The sequence below is a fragment of the Brienomyrus brachyistius genome, chromosome 8 (genome assembly GCF_023856365.1).
Source record: "Brienomyrus brachyistius isolate T26 chromosome 8, BBRACH_0.4, whole genome shotgun sequence".
NCBI classification, from domain to species: Eukaryota; Metazoa; Chordata; class Actinopteri; order Osteoglossiformes; family Mormyridae; genus Brienomyrus; species Brienomyrus brachyistius.
Genome location: NC_064540.1, coordinates 26,734,647 through 26,758,012, shown reverse-complemented (window position 1 = coordinate 26,758,012; position 23,366 = coordinate 26,734,647). Strand labels below are relative to the sequence as shown.

Genomic DNA, 23,366 nt, shown 5'->3' with positions numbered 1-23,366 from the left:
AACAATGTTATCACTAGTTTCAGACTGTAAGCCGAGTCTCCTTTTCTCTGCTCCCCACCCATCCAGGGTAGGAAACACAGTATCACTGTGGATGGAAGGTCAAGGCATATTTTAAGCATGGAATTTACCACTAACCACTAATTATGGTCACAGTAAGATGGTAAAGCTAAAGAGATAATGCCTAATAGTGCATAGTAGAACTGGAACTGGAGATGACGGGGTCATGGTGACTGGGTGCACAGGATGTATAGCTAGAAACACTCATGAAGGCGTCAAAGAGGCAGCACATGGTGAGGTGAGATGCAAAAGCTTCAGGTTGATGAGACAGAGCGAAGGGAGGTGAAGCACAGCATCATGTGGATGTAAACCCCAAGAGGCATGGAGATAAAGGTCCTTGAGACGACAATCATGCTGCTACCAGAGCAATTACAATGCCTTCCCTACAGGGTCGGAAGTATTTGCTACGCCCTCTACAGCCGCTGCACGAACTGAAACATCTAAACGGGTAAAACAATGCAGCAAAAACTCATACAGTTGCTGCATTACAGGATTTCCATGCCACAGCACCTGCAACAACTATGATTGCAACCAATGCCGCAATGATATAAATTCAGCATAGACTTGACCAACAGCTGCAGTAACCAAGACAGGAGATGAGTTTAGGGGAATTTGAAAAGAACCTGAGCATCCTTCTCCAACATTATATATTATATGGTTATGGACTAAGGACTACGGATTGAATAATGGAGCCATGCACTTCAAGCTAAACTTAAGGACAGTTTAATGGGGTTAGAGAATCACACTTCCTGACTAAATGTAACAGCAAAGATACAACACCAGCATATATCACAACGGAATATTGAAAAAACCTGGAAATAACCTGAAAAAATTCACAGCCAAAGTCGACTGCCAAAGGAGGGCTAACAGACATTTATCTGCGCCTATATTCCACATAAATGTGTACAGCTGTGGATCTATTCTGTATAAAATGGTTGATTTTAAAGTGTATTAAATGCACATTTTCACTAAATATAGTATTTAATGGGTGTATTTCTTGTATATCATCTTTACACAAAAGAACATGGTTCCTAAGCAACAGGAAATACATCTCGTTGAAATTAGCTGACCAGAGGTGTACTGCTGAAGGTCTGCTCCACGAGTAGTGTGGCAACGTAACTTTGAATATTTAACATTTTCAGTAATTGTGCAATAAAGAACACATCATTCTGATGGACTGTCAGTCAATGGCGATACGTGGTCAGCGATCTTTCCAGCGTACCATAAATGGGAGTGTCATTCCAGGCTTTCCTCCCGTTCTTTATTGACATGGTGATCCTCCAGGTCTGAAACTTATATTGTAGCGTTGAAGGAGCAGCTTGTCATTTTCCATTTTACTGTAGGTCTCTTAAGTTTATTGTACAGAAATTATCTGCTGTGGCCTAAACTAACAAGACTTCTGGTGGATCTTTTTTTAAGCGGATCACAGACATGATAACGCCTTCAGCACAGCAAGCTCTCCTTTCATTTTGCAATAACATTATTTGAGCCAAGTGTGGAATTCTGTGACACTGCGCAATTGTCAGATGTATTAAATAGATTTCTGTTGTTGTCCTCATCACCATTTAAAGTTACAGTGTAACTTTAAATACTGAACCATACTGAACGAAGGTTTAAAATTAATTTCACCGTATAAGTACCTCACATCCCCACTGCCAGTCTTCGTCACTGTATATAATCAATCGAATATATGTTAACAGTTGATTAACCATTATAATTATGTAAGCTGGGGGTGTGTTGGAGTTCAAGAGAATGTTATGAACGATGGGAATCTCAAAGCTTTTTTCTAAACATAAATGAGGAGCATCCTTCTTGTAGGGTTACCCCTGATGATTTTTAGTTATCATACACACCTGGAAGGTTCAACTGTCCAATGAGTAAATAAAACTCCCCCATTGTATACGTTATATACTTATATAACTACTACTTACACATCACCACACTTGAAAGAGGAGAAACGTTTCACTGCAAATCACAGCATGAGAAGTAGAAAGTCTGCAATGCAGTGGTCAGATGTTCACCTTGACCACATCAAGCAGGAGGATCTGCAGAGAGAAGTCTATGGTCCCTACAGCGCAGCATAGCTTCCTGCTCAGAAGTACACCCACTTCCCTCTAGAGACGGACAGAGTGACAGAATGAAGCGTACTCCAGTTTCTAGCAGCATTGATTGAATCTTATCTGACCTCATTACCTACTAACTTCGCCGACTCTATCAGAAAAAGACATATCCCAGAGAGGAGAGCTAAGCAGGAAACTCCAGCAGTTAGGAATAAGGCATGAGCGGATGTGCATTAGTCACCACAGTGCTGAACGTCAGGCCCTTACTAGAGTGCTGTCCTGCCAGTGGTCCTCTAGGGTGACGGTTCGGGCTGGTAGGCATCCCTCCAGGGAGGGGGAATGGGGTGGAGCTTCTTCTTCTCACGCAATCTCACTGATTCATAGACAAAGCAACCCGACGAAAAAGCCCAAGATGCTGACAGCCAATGTCACGCAACACAAGAATAAAAACCAGCCTTGACAGCCCATGACTTCCCACACAAGTAAGAGGATAACCTTGAAAACTAAAACCCTAACAGGTGGAAATGTTGCCTTTGACAAAATAAGAGGCCATTATTACACCCGATGCCTGTGATTGCGGTTGACTTGAGTAGCTCATTCCAAAACCCCTCAATGCCAAACAGACTGTAATCCCTCTCCCCCCCACTGTGAACTTCCTTTATAATTCACTGGCCACAGATGCCTTGAGGAATGCAGCCGCACCCATCAACAATCAAGCACAAGCACAGAATCTGGCCTCAAAAATAAGCTGATTTATGCTTCACCATAAAAAGTGCAAAATTGTAGAATGAATCCCCACATCTACTGCTACATTGTCAGAAAAAAGTGTACAATTTGTACCTTTGCTGTTACTGATGCTGTACTCTCAAGGGTACATGTACCTTTTAAGGTACAGAAATGGACTATGAGGAATAGTGTTTGTACCATTGGGATTCATTAATATTGTTTGTACCTTGGAGATGTCCCTTAGAGTCCATTTCCGTACCTTAAAAGGTACATCTACTTACAGCTCGGGTAAAACTGCTCAGCTCCAGTGACAAAGAAAGGTACAAATCGTACCCTTTTTTGCTGAGAGTATATATTCCTGCAGCCCCAAATAAGACCAGCCATCATAACATAGACTCCAGGGTATTTGACACCAGACATGTTAAACTTCATTCTTTACATTCTGTCAGTTTAAATGTCTTATTGCCAACCTTAGCTTTCAGCAATTATTGTTGTGGACTTCAGCTAAGTCCCAGTCTTCAGGACCACGGCGGAAGCTGGTCTCTGATCCACGTGGAGCTGCAGTTAACTGAGATTTAGAGTAACTTCTGACTCATTTAACATATCAAAGATCCTGTTAGACTTTGGGTTGCAATAATCATTTTCAATTATCTTTATATATAGTTATATGTGTATATGTAATAATGTAAACCATTTATACAGTATGTATAACTTTGACAAAGAACATATTTTACCCATCCCCCATTATCACTCCATTCTGGAATGATCAGTTGATCCAATCACAGCATATGATGCCCCCAACAGCCCAGAAGGGGTGTAGACCAGCACACGTCTCTAATATGTGCCCCCTCAGCTATCTACGAGCCCCAAGCAATAGCAAATGCCACATGCTTCATGCCATCCACAGTGCTGTGTGCGCCTGGTCACTGCCGTAAAGCAATGAAGGAGGGAGGAACGCAGCCGTGGGACCAATCTGATGAAAAGCCAATGAGCAGGTTTCTCAGGGCCGGATTGCCCCCCCTTCCCCCTTAGGCATGCGGTACAGTGAGGACTGAGCACAAGACCCCTGCGGGAAAAGCTATGCATCTGACTGAGCTATGAGGTCACAGGACGACGAGAAAAGGCAGTACAGAGAAAGAAGCAACTGCAGTGCACCTGGTTAAAACCAAGAGCAATTCTTAAAGGTTGGCCGGAATTTTGGTCTATCCTGCACAGTGTCCTGTTCTCCACTAGTTTCAGTGAATGGTTTCAGAGGCTGGTTTCCTTGTGCTTTTCTCCATCGTGTAACATCAGTCAGCTGCACAGTAATAAACTGGGGTGCAAAACACAAACAGGCACCATAAAAATGAGAGGAATCTTGTGAAACCGATTCCATCTGTATTCTAGTATGCCATCGAAGTGCATCTCCAGACACAAATGTCTCACATCCCACACCTATTAGCCTAACAATGTTGTCAGCAAACTCACTCATTCAATCATTAAATACACGGGCCTGCCACATCTCTGTGCACAACTTCAGTTAAGAAAAACAAGGATATCATCAAGTCACAAGTGGTTAAAAGAAATTAAATCAATGCCACATTGAAAAAATTAAAGTGAGCTGCACGATCAGCTTGCGCAACTATGAAAAAGAATGAACAGCAGACTTGACAGATGCATTAATATTTTAGTAAGTTGAAAATTCATTCTCAGTAAATCTGCCTAAAAGCTCCTTAAACACTGCCCTCTGCTGTAAAATCAATGTCACTGCAACACCATACATAAATATAAACCCTACAAGTACAGAAAAATATATCAGTCCAATTATTAAAATGCTAATTCATATTATGTATATTATTCTTGCCCAAAACAATTCCTTGGTGTAAATAAAGATGTAAAGAAAAACTGCTTCAATTCTGATTAGTTTGTCTTGTGAAGGAAAGGCTGACTGGTATCAATCATAGAAATCAAGGCTTTTGGGATATAGTTACACTTGGACAACATGGAGTGTTGTGAATTCCCATTAATTAAGAAACCAAGCCTTGAGGTAAAACATTTAATGTTTTTTTATGTTTTATTGTGTTTCTTTCCTACTAACTTTAAACAATAGTTTGTTGAGGAATCCTTCCAATCTCGTCTGAATCTTGCCTTCCATTACAGTCACTGTGCACAAGCTGTTGCCGACAGTCCCATGTTGGTGAGGGGGAAGGCATTCTCCAAGGAACTGAATCTCAAAAACACATCACACCAAACTGCAGGTCCAGAACTCTGTGCTTCCCAACCAGGAGTCAAAAGTTGTACTGCCTCCCTCCCCCTCACACGGTCCAGTGAATGGGGGGCATTATTACTTGAGCCTTTGCACGATGACAGCATTGAGCAGACCGGCTTGTGACAGGGTCAGGCTCTCGTCCCTAAGCTCCTTGTTAGGGAAGGTAGTCATCAGCACAAACTCCACCGCCGCCATGGTTGGTCGGGATCCCACGATGAAGCGACGCACATCTGATACCCTGGACAGGGGAGGATCGAGACCCAGAGGGATCTTATTTAGATCTACATGTTGCATGACACTGCAGTGTTAGTCAGCCAGTGGCTGAAAGAAATCAGTTGGCTTTTGCCTTCACAATTATACAGGGCCGCCCCATGGATGCTTTTAGAAGCCAGGAAATTTAACTTAAACATACAGCTCTGGAAGACCAGCTCTATATAAATTTTTTAATTCTGCATTATTAAATTCTTGTTTAATTGTAGTTCTGCTGGCAAAAGGCTACACTGAGCAGCAGGTTGCTTCTGGGTTCAAAATTTCTAAGACAGCAGTACACAAGAATAAGGTGAAGTGGGGGACACTGGGAATGACCAGAAACCAGCCAGATAAGGGCGGAAGCGACATTCTAATGCCAGAGATGATTGTTAATCTGACAGTTTCTCATGAATCGTAGGATGACATCGTGACCTTCCAAAAGAGTGGGAAACATTAAGTGCAGGTCCACTGCTAGGACAATTCATATCAGGCTCCTAGAAGCAGGACTGAAATCCCATTAAGGAAGGAAGAAGCCCTTCATTATTCAGAAACAGGGAAGAACCAGGCTGCAGTTTACAAAAAAAAAAACATATATATTATTCACAGACAAACACCGATAAATCAAGAAATGAGTGAAACAAAAAATTGTGCTGTGGTCTCTTACGTTTTTCAAGAGCTATATACCTACCAGGATGGGGGCACATCAACATAAAAATGGTCAATCAAGCATCATTTAAATTACTTGAGACCCATCCATTTCCTCATGGATCCTCATTTCTGCTGCAAAGGGGGGGGGCATAGCAGGACATGTCAGCATGACTTAGCACCGCACCTGTGGGCGTGATTGAACTTCTGCACCAGACGGCTGCCGTCGGCCAGCCGCACCTGGATATTGGTGATGGGCTGCGTGTCGTCCAGAACAATGGCGGCGCTTGCTTCAGCTTCTTGGTTCGCAGTGACCCTCGACATCCCAGCGTATGAGACCACCTGTGGGGTCGCGCTACAGAGGAGATAGGGACTCCTGACCAAGTGCTGCCAGTATATTCACACACGAACACATCACAATCTGTATTTGACTGCAGATCAATGGCTTCCACATCCAAATAAAGCATCTAAAGTGGATCAAAGATTTAAGAGTTTTCAGCAACAGGAAGTTAAACTTTCCCTTGTGGAACCTGAGGCCAATTAACTATGTTGCTCTTGGCTACAACAGTGGAGCTTCCAATACTGCCCCTTGGCATGTCCATTGTTGCTTGGATAGGTCATGCACTGCAGAGTTGACTTTGACCTTCAAGGGGGTACTCAGGTTTTATCAATGTGACGTCTGTGCTGAACCATTTAAGAGGAACTTGACAACTGACTGCTGTGTAACCTCACCCATTCATAGCTCTTCTCTGGTCACACAGCCCACCCCCCCCCCCACCCCTGAGAAAGCTACTTCCTCTACTTTCCATTCACCTGCCCAGCTTCTGGCCCTCGCCACCAAAAACCTTGAAGGAAGGCTTGGGCTTGGAGTACCCTTCATCCCGGTGGTCCTCCATATCCACGTTGACCTGCCCACCTTGAGATAGCTGCCTCAGCTCCATGGGGATCTCACTGTATAGACAGAAGGAAACAAAGACCAGGCAAGAGATCATTCCCACAGACCATCATCACCACCTCAGGTTCCACACAGCCCAGTACCCAAATGTCCACCCTAGGCATTATTATATCGTTTTCATTTTTTGGCACGACTCCATGTGGAAAAATGACTTGAGTAGTAGATAATAATTTAACTTTTTACACCTAGAATATTTTGCCCAGTCAAGTTTATGATGATTTTTCTGAGTATGAATGTGCAATTCCAGAAATTCCAATTCTGGAATCAATATGGCAAAAGCAGCATACTGTATTGTCAGTTCTGTCTGGGTTCATAGTCATCTCTGGCCTTCACTAAAGAATGGTTGCCTCACCCTCTGCGTATCGACTCCAGGAACTGGGCATTTCCAGGATCCGAGTAGCTCCTGAGGTTGCCGTCATCGAGGCTGAACCCATCCTTCCACAGCTTCAGCACCACATGTACCTGCCGCCACGAGAAAACGTTAGCATGTGGTCAACGGGACTGGAGGTGGGGTGAGGACAAAGACGCAATGCTCACTTCCTGTTTAGAATCTGAAGACCGCCTCTCCCCAGCCACATAGGTGGACTGCTCCTCCGTTGTTGCACCTAGTCTGTAACCCCCACCTAAAAAAGGCTGAAGAGAGCAAGAGTGGAGATAAAAAGATGCCACTTACAGTAACAAAACAGCCTAAATGTTTCAGAGATTAAGACAGACCCTCTAAAACTCACCACTAACTTAACTAGGAGTCAAGACTACGCATTGTCACATGCCAAGTGATGAACCACCTCTTAGCACAACCTATATTAAGAATTCTTTACTTGGCTTCACCCACATAATAGGACACAAATTATATTCAGAGACAAAGGGCATCAGAAACGTCTTCGTCACCGTAGGCCTGCAGCACGATGACCTGGAAGAAAACTTGTGACGTACCCGAGCCTTGCTAGATTCTCCAGGACTCTTGCCAGCCTTGTCCACTGGGACAGCTCCATGCTCCTTAGCGCCCTTAAACAGATCCTCAACCACCTCATTAGAGCTCTTCTTTTTGGGGGGGCCCAAAATCTGTTGTCCACTTCGCTCAGATCCCCCAGCATAGAACCTGAGGGAGGGAACAGGAATGGGAGGGGCAGAAAGGATTGAACTCAAAGACACCATTTTAAAGAATAACCAACTCATAACCACAGGCTCCAAACAGCAAAGTTCCCATGACCTCCAGTAATCCCAGTCCCAGATGTTCCAGTAACACCGATGATGAGATTTTATGACTGGGCGTTACTGTGCCGAGCCCCATTGAAATCGAAGCAAAGCAAAATTCAAATCATCTCATGAAAGCTGGCAGACAAGACAAAGCAAGGGGAGCATGAATCGTAGGAGAGGCCACTGTTGGTGTAGCCTTAAGGAAGGGAGCTTAACCTGAAAAGCTTAGAGATGGGTGTGGTGTTGAACCACAAGCATTGTGAGTCACCCGGGATAGAAACAGACGCTAAGAAAAATACATAAAACTTTGCGCGCTCCTGATTGGTGCACTGTCAATAAGCTGTTGCCATGGTAACAGCCATTCAAAATGTTGCACACCAATGGACCTGCCCTATGGCTGGGAAACTACTGAACCAGTTTTTGTACATTAATGTACAAACTGATACTTTAACCTAGATATCTTTCTTCTAAGTAAGCATTCCCTGCATGTGTTACTGCTGCAGTTATCTGGAAACGTCCTTCAATATGCCATTTGTAGATACTTGTTTAGCATTATTTAACTGTTAAAAATAGAAGATGCCTTCAGCAAGAATCCAGCTACGGCATCAAAAGAGCAAATAACCTATCTGAGCATAAAAGGTGCAGTCAAACCCTGGAATTCGTGTTTGTGAAGAGTTGCCAGTAAAAAGTCCAGTAATGCACTAGAAAGCCTGTTTAGGGATCAGTCTGACAATTATCTCATCTATGGAAAGACTGCTTAAGATGGCCGCATACTTCAAACAAAATTAACGGAATCGACATTGTTTTAAAAAGATGACACTGCATGAGTTGCAAGCACTGCAGCAAACACTGTGACCAGCACACTACTTGTGTGACGTCCCCGAAAACAAACATTTTCGTTTGTTCTGATCCCAACCACTGTGGAGAATTAGCTGTTTGCCACAAGGTTGTTCAGTGGGACTTACTATGCAGTTACCGGCCTGCTGTGCACACTACACTGCATACATCTGTAAATAGTGTAAATAAATAATGCAAATAGTAAATGTTGTAGCTATGTAGTGCTTGCCATGGAAGGCATGTGTTTCCTTAGCATGCAACTACATGTGTCGTGTAAATTGTTAACTTCCCTGTCTGTCGCTGCCAGTATTAAACCAATAGTGGCTGTTAATAAATAGAGCAACTTTCATTTTAAAAGAGCTGTCATCTCATTTATTAAAATGACTCACGCAATTGCCACAAAGGAAGCTGTTTTGCAATTTCATTACACATAGTATAATGACAATAAAAAGCTTATAATTCTAATTCTTCTAATATGTTTATTTGCATTCTGTATGAAGATCTGCTGCATCGAAAACATTTCACACCCTCAAGAGTTTGTGGCAGGACAGTGAACAAGGTGGCGACATCATTTTAACTATGCGACAAATTGTTTGTGCCAATGTGCTTTTTTTTTTTGCCCTGACGTCGTTTGAAGTATATGGCCACCTTTAGCCTTACAGTACTGTGCAAAAGTCTTAGACAGCCTGAGAAAATGTTGTGTAAATGATCTTTATGTTGGTGTAAAACTATGCTATTATGCCTGCCAAAGTGTGTTAGCTTAGCTATTTCAAAACCTCTGCTAAAATCACCCCATTATTTCCAGCAACCATTCATAGTGTATTTTTTGACTCGACCACTAGCACACCTCACATAGCCAATCAATATCTCATTGACTTTTTAACTAATTAAGTTGATTGATTAAGTGAGCTGTGGCCACAGGTTGTGAAAATTAACAAATACATGTAATGGCTGAGGTGCCCCTGAGGAGAAGTTTGGGAGCTGAAGTGATGTTCATCTAGCCATCCAACTAGATCTCAGAAACCTTTTGGAGAACAGAAGACATTTTTGCTAGTTTTTATGATTCTTAGTTTTCATATGTTAAATTGTGTTTTTTTTTGTTCTGAGCAAATGTGCACTTACTACTCAGATAAAGAGCTTTAAACATTTCTTTTGACTGGCTAAGACTTTTGCATAGTACCATATGTAAATACTAGTAAAGTATCAGTTCTTAGTAATGTAATAGTAATGCTATCTGGGAACAAATAAGTGTCTGTATTTCATCCTACTAACAGACTTTCCCAGTAGACTGACCGACTCTCACCTCTGTCCCTCCTCATCACCTTGATCCTGGTCTTCATGCACAAGGTCTCTGAAGGACGTGACTCTGGGCTGACTGACACAAAAATAAAACAAAAAAACTGAACAACACAACACAAGGGCTGCACAACCTGGTGGAGAGAGAAATTTCATGACTGGACCAAAGCACACAGACTGACATGATGTGTGTTTTTTGCATTATTAGCATTTCGTTTTTCTTTCGCTTTGAATTTGAAGAAAAATCTGAAGATGGCAGGTGGGGTTGGGTCTCTGCATTGCTGTTACAAAAAAGTCCTCTTAACTTTGAGATCAAACCAGACCGAAACAAAACCTCAATGCACTACACATTATTGCAGGTCAGCAGCACAACACAGAAAGCAAAGGACAAGTCACCTGCACTTGCACAATGTGTCAATTATTCAGCACCGGAGGGACATTAACATGTTTTGTACAGGAGAGTTTGATATATGAATTCCTCCTAGAACTTCCTAATAGATCTGTGGCAGCACAATGCCAATAGAATAACACTTGACTCACCTTTAAAACGGTGAATCTGGGGACTCTCACTGTTGAATTGCCTCAGAATATCAATATTTGCCTTTAACATTAGCTTCTTAATTGATTTCGGTGCGCAATACACAGGTTATTGGGTTACATCTGATTACTCCATTTAAATGCGCATTAATTTATTTTGGAATAATGTTTTTTTTTTTTTTTTTTTTTAAGAATCTTCAGGGGATTTTTTTTTTTGTGGGGGGGGGCATGAGCAGTCATTTGGGAGGGCTAAGCGCGCCCCCCCCGAGTGCCTCATGATGCCAACACTACACACAGTCCTACGACATGTAAGCAGCTGAACCAATTTTTGAAGAAATAACATTATATCAGTTACACATTTCTGAACGACCATTAATAACCCCCCCCCACTCAGGAAAATCTGATCATTATGCGCAGCATTATATGGAAAAATGTCTGGTGCCTCAGTATTTCCCCAACATGATGGAACACTGTGGCAGATCACGAACTACCGCTGCAAAAGGAACAACAAGGCCATCTGACTACCAGAAATTACCAGAAGCGTATATGCACTGCTTTTCAGAAAAGCATCACATACCGATTTAAGATCCTGGACCTGAAACTGACAGAGGACCAAAAGGAATCTGAACAAAGGATTGATGAAAATGAAAGAGGAATCAAAGTGAATGACAGAAGGCACAGGGTAAAAATCACAAAGAAAAGTGACGCCAAAATCCAGTAAGAATGTACAACAAAAAGTTCAGGAAGCCACCAGGAAAGATGTGAAATACATGGAGAAACATGGGTCAGATCATCCATGAGATTTCAAGACATCAAAGGGCAAATAACTGAAGAGATGAGCATCAGTCAAAGAGAATGAACACACAGGTGACTTCTAACAAATTAGAGACTAAAACAGAAAAGGAAACTCTTCAACATAGATTCAAAATACACTTCAGCTTTATTACAGATGGATGGTGTTAACGTCGGGGTTGCATAACATCTATTGCAGTGGTCTCCGACCCTTTTTAAAGTGAGACCTACTTTCACAAAGAATCAGACCTGTTGAAAGACCAACCTGTTGAATGCAAAACCAGTTCATCCAGGACAATCTAGGTAAGTGTTAAAACATAGAATCTTGCTTTCCTAAAGAAGATCTGATGAGACAATGACAAGCACATACAAAACCTCATGGGATGCAAACAAACGTTCAGTTATGGATGAGCACCTGGAAATTTCTGGAACCGGAGGCCTCTCTGGCTGAGGCGGTATCCCAGCTTCATCTTCTGCACCGTCCTCGTAGAAACTGGCCAGCGCCAGCTTGGTTGAGGGCAACGGAGAGAAACCATGTATTATCATTTATGACATAATGCCATCAATTCACTGATTATTACATCACATAGTTAAAATGCTAAGGCGCCAAACAAAGATGCAGTGTTACTCATAGCTCCATTCAAAGCAGCAACGTATAGTCTTCTATGCAACTTTTAACAGCACTTTCACTTCGTTTTAAGTAAATTCCAAGCAATACGGGCAGGAGCTTTCGAAATGAATAGTAACAACACGCTGAGATGGTTACTTTAGGGAATTGCCTTAGATAAAATGTACACAACACTTCATGAATTTGAAATGTGTTTTCTAGACTCTTGATGTATTATTACTATAAAGCAGACATTTTACATGCTATCAGAAAAAGGAATTTCAGACACGCAAGGCTGGAATGCATTGACTAACATTTTGATAACGTGGTTACTCTAGTTTAAATAGTAAAATAATAGTACTATATCTTAAAACTTACTGCCCAAAAAAGCAGCCGATGTCTTTAACACGCCAAGAGAAGGTATAACTTGCAAATTCGTATAATATTGATTAATGTTACAAAATGATCTGAAACAAGAAACTTCTTGTCAACACGCCGGTCTGCTACTTTGACAGCGGCGGGTCTTTGGATCATTGTGTTAACGATGTCTGCATCTTTGAGGACTGTCATTACCACATACCTGCAAATCCCAACCAGCCGATTCCAGGAAAAAAAGGGCCCTTTCCTCGTCTACATCAGTCACAGTAACAAACTCCCTCACAGCCTCTGCACGATCCGCCATCTCGAAATGACGCTGCAAATGCGCTTCGTCCGCTCCTCCGTCTGCTCCTACCAGAGTAGTCAAACTTTAGTTCCGCACTTTTGTGAGAATTGTATTTACGTTCAGTAATTTCTAAAAGAAAAAAAAAACAATGTTAATGTAACAAGTATTAAACTATATTTATTGATGGAATTCTTACATTTTGTTTTTTCATCATAAATTTCCCCAAACTGTTTATTTATGCTCTTTTATTCACAATCACTTTAGACATGAGATTCGCAGTATTTCTTGGCACATACAAATGAAATCGTGTGATATAAACGAATTGACAGCATAAACAACATATCATGAACTGTAAAATTAATTTTGTAAACATTTCCTAAATGAATACGTATATCAGTTAAATATATTGTTTGAAACAACAGACCAGAGGTAATAAATAGTCAAATGTAGTGACTTTCTGGCAAAAACTGAAAAGCATGTTTCTTGAAACACTGCCTTTTTATTAAATTAAAAATAGATTATTTTGAAGAAGAGTCTAAATTTGTTAATTTCAAAATAAATCCCTTTTATTGTACTTTAATAGGGGCGGCACGGTGGTGCAGTGGTTAGCGCTGTTGCTTCACACCTCTGTGTCGTCGTGGGGTTTCCTCCAGGTCCAACTGCAGATCCCCTCAACTCTGTATAACAACCAGTTTCAGAAAATGGATGGATGGATGGATGGATGGATGTTAATTTATTATAACATTGCCTATTAATGTGGAATATTTTGCACTTTTTGTGGCAGACACAAAATCATTTTTAAATTAAGGTTTTTTTTTACTTAAGTGGTTAATTCCTTATTCAGTCCCGTGATGAAAGACCTACACCCTACAAGCCAATGAGCTGCATATCTTCAAATACAGGCCTACAAGAGTGTAGATGACAATCACGGAAAACACAGAGAAACTACATCAGCACCTGGCAATGTGGTAATGTCTTCAGTCCTGCACTTAGTTAGAAATTACATATTGAAGATATTAAAACTAATCATTTAGTTTAAGGGGAGGTGATTCAACTGAAAATCATTTCCCTATCAAGAAATGCATTGTATTTGTGCGTGTATACATGCGCAAATAGTTCCTACTCAGAGGAATTTCGTAAAATGAACTTTTCTCTCTAGCCTTGAAAATCATTTTAGACTGAAATGTTAGATGGATTGACTAATAAACTTTCTGAATGCCAAGACTTCAACACATCTGCTTGACGTCACAAGTAAAGTCGGAATCCTACTGCAGGCTAGGTAAGTGAAAAAACATTTCCGCTTTCTAAGTACATACTGAAAGCTGATCTGTGCACCCAGTCCTTAGTCAAACCTTCTTATGCAGAATGATTCATTTCAGGCAATATTTTTAAATGAGTTGGTTTGGTAAGATCCACCTTAGATAATAGATCACAAGTAGAGCTGGACTGGAAATATAAATTGGTCCTGAACTTTTGGGTCCAGAACTGGGGGGGAGTGTCTGCATGATAAATTCTATCGGCCCACATGCCGATTGACCCACCAGGAAAATTGCTGGTGTGCCAGACGCTCAAGCCCTGGTTACGGAGTGCAGGATATACCTGTGGCCTCCTCTCGTTTGTATAGTTCTTATGTTCTTATGTTCTTATGTTCAATGTTATTTCATCTGAGGACATAACTGATGAATAATTGTAAAAGCTTATCAGAGTCACAATTTTCATTAAAAAATGATGGATGTTTATAAGGTGGCATTTTTGTTTTAAGACAAAGTGCTCAACACTTCACAGTTTAAACCTGGATTATCTAACAATGCAAGTGTTGTTGCAGTTGCACGTCGATCATTAGCAAAGTAAATGTCAAAAATCTGAAATGAGTGAAGGCCGATGAGTAATTCATAGCTAGCGGAATTCCAACATTACTTTTTAAGTAATTAAATTATTAATTAAAAATATTCATTTAAACCTTCAATAGGCCAGAATTTAATCTACTGTCTTCTTATCTAAAAACGGTATTCATGTAGATTTTATATAGCATTTTTTTCCTATTTACAGTTACAGAAATATGCCGTTTCTCAGTAAGATTGTTGACAGCTGTTCTGTTCGAATTGTGTTAAAATTAACAGTAACAAAACTGTAACAGTGTCCGCAGCTATAAGTGTACTGGGGTAGGGCGATACAGTCCAGTTAGTATCAGCTGAGATGACTGATTAGGTCTCTTGCATTCTCTCGGAATTTTCCTCATGGAAACCCCAGAATGCCCTGGTAGAGATTTTATCAGGTAATAGCTAAAAATACATTCTTTTTCCAGCTTGTTGTTTAGGACTGTTTAGGTAGCTATCGCTTGCTTTTTATTTACAGTTTTTCACAACTTTAGACTGAGGGTTATTGTATTTTTTTTTTGTTGTTTTTTCACAGCTTCATGTTAGACCGGATGAGATGAATCAGATGGTTTGGTAAAGCCCACCCCAGCACTCTGTATTCACACCCACCACCAATGCTCTCTATGACGTCAGTGAGTCACATGAGTAATGGGTAACTTAGATCAAGCCTACACCTAAGGGCGTAGATGACATTGACCTGTCATATGAGTATAAACCGAGAGAGGAAAACATGTACTTCAGAGCTAACAGAAGTTTTCATCTTCATGAGGAAGTGAGACTGAAAACAGTCCTTAAGTTCGTACCCTGCCCTCAGGTTACGTTCCCCCTGTGTTACTAGTCGTGCAATGCGTAAAAAAAATCACCTCATTTAAATGCAAATGATATGCTGCAATTGAACAATTATGTGATGATTGGGCAGTGAAAAGAGACTTCACAGTAGTGTGATGTTAATGAAACAGCTCTCTGTAGAAAAACACACTGGATCAGCTAATTTCAGGGCCTCTTGATTTTCAAGATAAACCCGACAGAATCTCAGGGCTTGGAAAAACCCTGCTACACTGACAATAACAAGGGCATGCTAGCACAGACCTGTATGAACACAAAGAACAGCACACGCACTAAAAGGTAATTTCAAGTTCATCTTTGTATCAAGGCAGCAGCAATAATAACAGGCCACAAAGCTTTTTTCAAAAAAAAGGTTTTGATGCTTTATTTACATATAAATGCAAAATGTGCACGGCCCTTATTCAGCCAATCCAGCAAAGAAATGTATTCAGCCGAAACTTATTCAGGGACACCTGGATATATTTACAAGTTAATTCACATGGAAAATGCAGTGAGGAGAATTCTATCTTATCTTCAGATTTAAAAAAAAAATGATGACAAGAACAAGAAAAGTCTTTCTGCATAGTCTCAAGGATGTCATCGAAAGATCCTGCTGAAAAGCTCATCCTTCTGCCTCGCTGCTGTGAAGTGGCCTTTGGAATAAACGGAGGCGGCTGAAGCCTCCAGCATTTCAGCTTCTCCTCCCTGCCTCACCTTTATTTGTCTTCAGTACCTATTGACTCAATGTCCCCATTGTCACAGCAGAATATGAAACGTTAGCTTAGTAACGTTGAGATGAAAAGCAGTGCTCTACCATAGCGTTATCTCAGCAGCTTGTGTTTGGATTCTTTTATATCAACAACTGATGTAATGTTTATAAATAAGACATACATACATAGATACTGTACATATCAGAGCAACATTTTACTCTCTCACAGTGTGAATTTAGTGGGTTAGCTTGGCCCGAAATATAGAGACTTCGCTGCCTGCATGTCAGGAGAGAAGGTGCATTTTCGTCAAACTGCCCCAGAAATGTGACACAGTTACATTGTCTGCCGCAAGCCGTAGAGCCACTTGATGACACGAGCATTCCGCTCAATGACTGACATGCCATAGGGCACACGGCTCGTGGGAGGACCCTCTTCGTCAGGCTCCTGGTCACCGTCCTGCGATGGGCCACCGTGCTTGGAGCCCGGTGCACTGGCACTGCGGAGACGGGAGAGTGAGGTGATGTCTGAACCAGTCCAGGCCAGGCCCTGCATGTCGCTGGGGTCCAGGCCACAATAGTTGAAGAATCGCTCCAGGTCAGCGGGCACTCGGGAGAATCGATCGCTCAGGTCTGACTTGGAGCGCTGTAGCGAGCAGGTGGATGCAGGCGATGCGGGGGGTGGCGACAGGACAGAGGGGTGCGGATGTGGGTGCTGCAGCAGCTGCACTCGGAGAGGCGGCGCCTGGGCGCGTGGGGGCCGCACGTCCACTCTGCGCACTGCCACTACAGGGGGACTTAGCGGTGGGGTGCAGTTTGGCTCAGTGAACCCAGGCAGGCTGCCTAGAAAGGTGGAAGGGGAATCACTTGTGACGAGGTCATCGGGAGTGAGGGGCGAGGTCGGGGTGGGGGTGATGGAAGGTGGAGGCGTATCAGACACATTGATAAGGTTACTGAGGGTCTCCAAGTTGAGCACTGAGCCGCTGTGTGTTTCCGGGCGTTTGGTCTTACGGGTGATGGCCTGCGGTAAATTGGTTGAAACCAGTGGCCTGTGGGGGGGCGGCCGTGACAGTCGGGAAGATGGAGCCAGTGAAATAACAGCTGTGACCTTGGGGCTAGGAATTGTGGGTAATGGGGGTGTCGGTTTATTCTGAGCCTTTGTGTGGGTTATAATAGGTCGGTTGGGTGTGGTCTGAGGGCTTGTGGTCCTAGCTGGGTGGCGGGTGGGCGTCGCAGGGGCGCAAACAGGCTCCTGTTTGGTACGTATCACTTGATGGCTCTTAACATATTTGGCTTTGTCCGCCTCCAGACGCTCCACAGCACTGGGTCGGCCCACCTCAGGAGCTTCTGGGCGCCGGAAGTAGTCAGGCCCTTTGTTGCGCAAGCGAATGGGCGTAGCAGTGGTGACAGGGGCCACCACTATACGCCCGGATGAGGGCCTGAGAGTTTCCACTGACATTAAGGTACGATCCAGTGAAACTTGTTCTCTGCTGATTTGGCTGCTTGCTTTGGGTTTCTGCTCTGGTTTCGTTTATTGGCCGCCTGACAGGCAGGAATGATGGCGTCTCAACAGCACAAGACACAAACCAAATGTTGTAGTCTGATTGTCTTCAGACTGGACAGGCTTCTGCAAAAACAAGAGAAGTGGTCAGATTGGCCTGGGAGACACTGAGCTGCCTGTGCATTGACTACAATCTGGCCTTTCAGTATCACAAGGTTACATCATGGCGTGTGATAGAGAGGTATAATGAAAACATTTCAGATCAGGGCACTGTTCCCCTGTTAATCACTGCCAGAGGATATCAACCAGCGTTTCTTCTACAGACGACTCTTCCGCATCACAAGGTTTAGTCCCCTTGGTGAGCGAAGTGAGCATGTGAGCGGAGCAAAGTGAAAACATACAAGATACACGAGATTCAAAGATCACAACGGGATCGCACAAGAGAGGCTGCTATAAACATGCTTGGTGCCATAGCCAACACTCTACATATATTTTATGCATTTATGTATTTACTAAACTTTTTGTGAGTCATCTGTGGTCTTCAAAAGACTCCCACAAACTCTTCATTTCATTTCTTATTCCAACAACACGATATATAACAACCACGATGGGGACAGTTGCAATGCCGAAGGGTCGACTGTTTATTTTTGTTTTTTTTATTTTACAGCAATTTACCATCTTTCATGGTACTGCAGCAGGGTTTTTTGATGATGCTGAATCAACATTTAATTTTAAATAACCAATTTTATTACTACAATCTATTTTTCACTGCTGGGCAGAAGAATGAATTAAGTTTCCCCAGCTGATGTTGCTATGGTCTCTCCTTGTCCTATTCATGCTTTATATTTTTTAGATATCGCCTTGTAGCTGTGCCTGGCTTGTTTTACTGGCCACAAGGGAAATTAGACTGCAGTTTATGATTGGGTGCCTTGTAGGACAGATCTGGGTGCAAACTGATAACAGGATTACCAGCAACATGACTCACTGAGGGCCAGCCTTTGCGTAAACTACAAGCAGTAAGCTGTAAAACAATACAAAACAATTATAAGTCAGGGCTGGCCCACCCTATAGACAAGATTAGCAATCGCTTAGGGTGCCAAAAGAGTGAGTGCAAAAAATAAGAAGCCATACTTGTGGTTACATTCCATGACATTTACACTAGTTTTAATATTTCACTACTTTTCTTGTCATACAGACCTGAGCTAGCAGTTTAGTAGCCATACTGCTAAAATGTTTGTAATATAAATGAACTGACAAAATTTGTTTTCTGCTTCTTTGGGGGTGGCGGTTGGGGGAAGGGGGGTCAGCAGAATCTTGCCTGATGCGCCGGAACACCCAGGGTGGGCCCTGATTAAAGGTACTTTATAACTTCTGGAGGTGAGCTAGATTCTGTAAGCATGACAAGCCGTGGAGTGTTACGCAAAACAGGTTTCAGACTGGATACAGGGAAATCCTTTCTAAATCCAGATTGTAATCCAGTAGTAAATACTCCGAAGTATTACAAGTAAATACAAATTATTCAAAACAAGCAAGGTACAGTTAATGATATAGCTACACAGACCATGTGGTCTCATCTCCATATCACTTGTACCACTTTTCTGTAATTACTCTTAATTGGCATCAGATTCATTCTGTCTCTGATACTCTGCTTTCAAAGTAACAATCTCGATAAAAATATTAATTCAAAATGGAACATGGCATTTTACAGCATACTGGCAACTCAAGGGGTAATATCATTGAACAATGATTATCCCCATCTGGGGGCTGCCTGTTTAAGTTATTTACCTCAATTCATACATAACACATAACAATTGTGTAATTATCACATTGTTTAGATGAGTCCATTAGGAAAAGCTTCCACACCCATCCACATATACCTTTCGCATGGAAATGATCTGGAAAAAAGTCTGGTTGGACTGGAACACGCACACACATGAACACAGGAAACATGCTTACTTGGCCGTTCATTGTCACAAGAATGTTTGAATGAAAGCAAACCTGCTTTCATTGCTTTATATTACTGTTTGGCTTCTCTTTGACACACTAGATTTGTTCACCAATCAAATCTTTACTTCCAGTCAGGGGCAGAATGGTGTCAGAAATGCCAGTCGGTCTACAGGAGTTTGCAAGCAGGACTATAGCCATTGAATAAGAGGCTTTTTTACCACGAGGTGCAAAGCTGGTATTGGTAAACATGAGACATGTGAGCAGGTATGCTGTGAACGAGTTGGGCACAAGGAGCCTTGTGGGGACCTGACAAGGAAGATATCGTAAGACGGAATATCTAACAGTTAGTCTTTTAGCTGCAGCCCCCCCACCCCCACCCCTTTTTGCAATCATTCCTCATTTTTTCTTTCCTCAAATAGAATGAGGTAGTGGGCCTTTTAAAATATACTTCCATGTAATACAGCTGAGACCTAAACTTTAGATTAATTCAATTAAGTACAAGACAAAATTCTACCACAAGTATAAAACTGTCTCATTCGTTAATCTTCTTGTGTTCCTCGGATGTTGTGTGAGTTCTGCACAACTTGCTCGCCACACCAGTGCATTCCAGGCATTTCCATCATTTCTCCTAAATAATGGCACCAGTTCATGTCAGAGAAATCTGGTAACAAAATGGTGCAAGCTGAGATAAAGCAACAGAAAGAGAGTCAGAAAGAAAGACTAATAACTCAGAAAAGCCGGTCACCCTAGGTGACTGATGATTGTAAATTGCATGTGGAGATTATTGCATTCCACAAGCCTTAAGCACACCTAAATCAACAATGGTGGTTGCAAGCTGCAGTTAATAACCACCTGTTCCCGTACTGAATCACATATCCCATAGTGCATTCGTATTCTCACATATGCTCTCAGACGTCAAGAATGATCTGATGACTACACTGTAATGTTATGAGGGAAACTAACTGATGTTTTCCAACTGCTGTCTTGTATGTCTTGCTAACCGGGATATGACATGCAGCTGTACATGTCCTCCTGTGTGATTTTATTTATAGATGTGCAACAGTATTCAGCCAGCTAGTAGGAACTTGAGCAACTGGCTTGGATGGTACCAAATACATGTAAATGTCATTTAAATAAATAGTGTACAGTCTTGTCAATGTAGCAGTTAAGGTAGTTAGAGATATAGAAAATACAGTTCTGCTGGCCTGCTGAGTTTGCGATCTCTATACTTCCAACATGGCCAGACACGCTTCCTTAGCTTTTCCTGAACCTCCCTTTTGCATTGGGCTGTGCTAGAGAAACAGCACCTGTCCAGGCTTCCTCCAGCGGGCAGACGCTCAACCGACGCCGGCAGACAAGTTCACACAAGCATCTCCAGCAATAAACGATCCTATCTTGCACTCTTAGGAGCTAAACCAGATCAAATGTCACGCAGAGTTTCAAAAAGCAAACAGTGAAACGTAAGACACTTTTTTCCTGTCGTTTAGTTCATGTTTATTTGAGTAGCTTGCAAACATCACCATTAATTTTAATTTCCATCTCCCTCCATGGCTTACCTTAGTTGTGTGCTTTCCTGAAGCCTTCATCAGACACTCAGAATTCCAGAATACAGTGGTAGAACGCTGGTGGAGCTACAGGAGGAGATAAGACTCCAAGCGCAAAGGACAGAATTTGAGCAGGAGTGTGTGTCAGAGCTGCCTGATAGGCAGAGGCAGTCAAAACTGGTTATACTGACTGCTTAAATGCCCCTCCCCTTGTCCAATCAGAAGTGTCAGAACCATGAAGAGGTTTGTGACATCACAGTATTGTCCCCACCCTCCATGACTTACCTGTGAGAGAGGTGGAAATGAGACTGATAGCTACATCCAAACCGTCCAGGATCCTCCATACTGCAAACTATAGATTGTAGGTCTTTTATCAAATTTTCTTTCTATTCCCCTTGTGAAGTAAATTTATGAATGTTTTGCTTGTATCCCTAAAGATTTTGTGTCACAGCACAGAGTAAAACTCCCGATCATGGTCAACTAATGGCATAGCTCATGGACATATATCACTCACACCCTCCTCTTCCCGTGTATCGGTCTGTCTCTCTTCCTAAATGCCTGATTATGGAGGTAGCAGATTTTTACCTTCCAATGAGATCTCTAGTTACAACATCCTGCAGGACTAGTGCTAGTCAAAGCACAGATATGAGAGAAAGTCTTACCCACACTGGAACAATAAATCACCCACAGCAGTGAATCACTTAGAAATGTTTTTGGATCATATTTAAGTGAGCTGTAACTAGCTGAAACCAGCAGAAGAGCCTGCTGTTGCTTAAGCAGAGCATTATAGGGTTCATGAAAGACAACTATTTCTGCCTTTACCCAGGAGAAAAGATGACTGTGCTGAAGATGATTCAGTGAAATTTAACTGGAGCATCAACATCCTGCTCTATGTTATCATCTCTTAGATCCTGGGCCAAGACGGGGTTGCAGTTGAGATTCGTTTGACAGACTAATTGATTTCTCTTTTGCAATAGTTTCAAAGTTTTTTTTACCAGTTCAGAATATCATTAGGACACAAAATTACTCAATCCTGGGTCTGATGGCAGACTTGGGCAAACATAAAAGTTTGTATGTCAGTGTTTTTTTTTTTTAATTGATAACACACTGAAGACACTAAAGAAATTTGGGCCACAAACTGCTTACTACATCTAAGTAAGGTCACTTTTACTGTCAGGATATTTCCATTAAAATTTTAATTTATTGAGGGATCAATACATCAATTAAATATTTTTACCATCTTTGTCTTTCTGAAGGGAAAGACACACTAGAAACAAGTTTGAAGAGAAATACCTATCCCCGAAACCCGAAAAATCTCTGAGGGCTTTTTTTGTCTTTGATGTGTGAGTATAAAACCGCAGCTGCTGTTCATGTGTTAATACTGTTTGAGGTGTGTTCTTACGTTCAGCCCATTCCAAACATCAGTTCTAAAGGAATGGCCCTAAAGCTATAGAAAAAAAAAATAATGAATGGAAGAACTGCCAGTCAAAATGTCCACTTTATGAATAAAATCTGTATGCCTGTTTCTGTCAAGTGCCATGTGTTTTTTGTGACGGCTTGAGTGTTTCACTGTCTTTTAATGAGGTCATGACTCAGTGTGTGTATCAGTAAATGAGTGAGTGAGTGAGTGAGTGAGTGAAGGTAAATGAGAGTGAGTGAATGTGTGAAGGTAGGTGATAGTGAGAATGAGTGAGAGTGAGTGAGTGAGTGTGGACAGGAGAGATTCATGAACCTCAGATCTCTCAAACTGGTTCAGCAAGTTTCATGGAGCATGAACCCCCACTTCCTCCAGAAAATTCTGCTCTTACCCCCACCTTTCAACCTCCTTTATCTGTCTCCCAATCTGCCTCATCTACTTCTCTTCCTCCATTTTTACAGGATAGAGTCACTCCCTCCTGGTTAACACCCAGCACTCTCTTCAGCCTTTGAGGTACAGTCTTACTCACTGAATATCTGTTTCACCCTGCAACATTCATCTGTATTGAACATTTGGCAGTACACTGTGCTGATATGGGAAAACCTTAGCAGTCTAGGCAACAGCTAGATGTTCATGTCTTTAGCAACAATAAACCATTTAGTTTCTGAGTTCACAGGTG

General features: G+C 42.0%; 2 protein-coding genes across 2 annotated transcripts; both read right to left on the bottom strand.

The window, feature by feature from the left end:
• Nucleotides 1–4,864: 4,864 nt before the first annotated feature.
• On the bottom strand, nt 4,865–12,946 carry LOC125747860 (NSFL1 cofactor p47-like). Its single transcript, XM_049023405.1, has 9 exons — nt 12,787–12,946; nt 12,015–12,106; nt 10,278–10,349; nt 7,874–8,039; nt 7,478–7,573; nt 7,293–7,402; nt 6,799–6,936; nt 6,173–6,340; nt 4,865–5,329 (listed from the first exon to the last, which is right to left on the bottom strand). The coding sequence occupies exons 1-9, from the start codon at nt 12,886–12,888 to the stop codon at nt 5,167–5,169; spliced, it is 1,107 nt and encodes a 368-aa protein (XP_048879362.1). The 5' UTR covers nt 12,889–12,946; the 3' UTR covers nt 4,865–5,166.
• Nucleotides 12,947–15,929: 2,983 nt separating this feature from the next.
• On the bottom strand, nt 15,930–21,443 carry LOC125747418 (protein FAM110A-like). The gene is made up of 2 exons (XM_049022656.1): nt 21,283–21,443; nt 15,930–17,905 (listed from the first exon to the last, which is right to left on the bottom strand). The coding sequence occupies exon 2, from the start codon at nt 17,735–17,737 to the stop codon at nt 16,616–16,618; it is 1,122 nt and encodes a 373-aa protein (XP_048878613.1). The 5' UTR covers nt 17,738–17,905; nt 21,283–21,443; the 3' UTR covers nt 15,930–16,615.
• Nucleotides 21,444–23,366: the final 1,923 nt, after the last annotated feature.

What these genes read in the sequence shown, in the direction of transcription:
- LOC125747860 (XM_049023405.1), bottom strand. Translation starts at nt 12,888, where the DNA reads ATGGCGGATCGTGCAGAGGCTGTGAGGGAGTTTGTTACTGTGACTGAT. An exon ending in CTGGAGTCGATACGCAGAGG is followed by an intron (nt 6,937 to 7,292) that starts GTGAGGCAACCA and finishes CTGTCTATACAG; the next exon opens with TGAGATCCCCATGGAGCTGA. An exon ending in AAGTTCAATCACGCCCACAG is followed by an intron (nt 5,330 to 6,172) that starts GTGCGGTGCTAA and finishes TCCCCTGTCCAG; the next exon opens with GGTATCAGATGTGCGTCGCT.
- LOC125747418 (XM_049022656.1), bottom strand. Translation starts at nt 17,737, where the DNA reads ATGTCAGTGGAAACTCTCAGGCCCTCATCCGGGCGTATAGTGGTGGCC.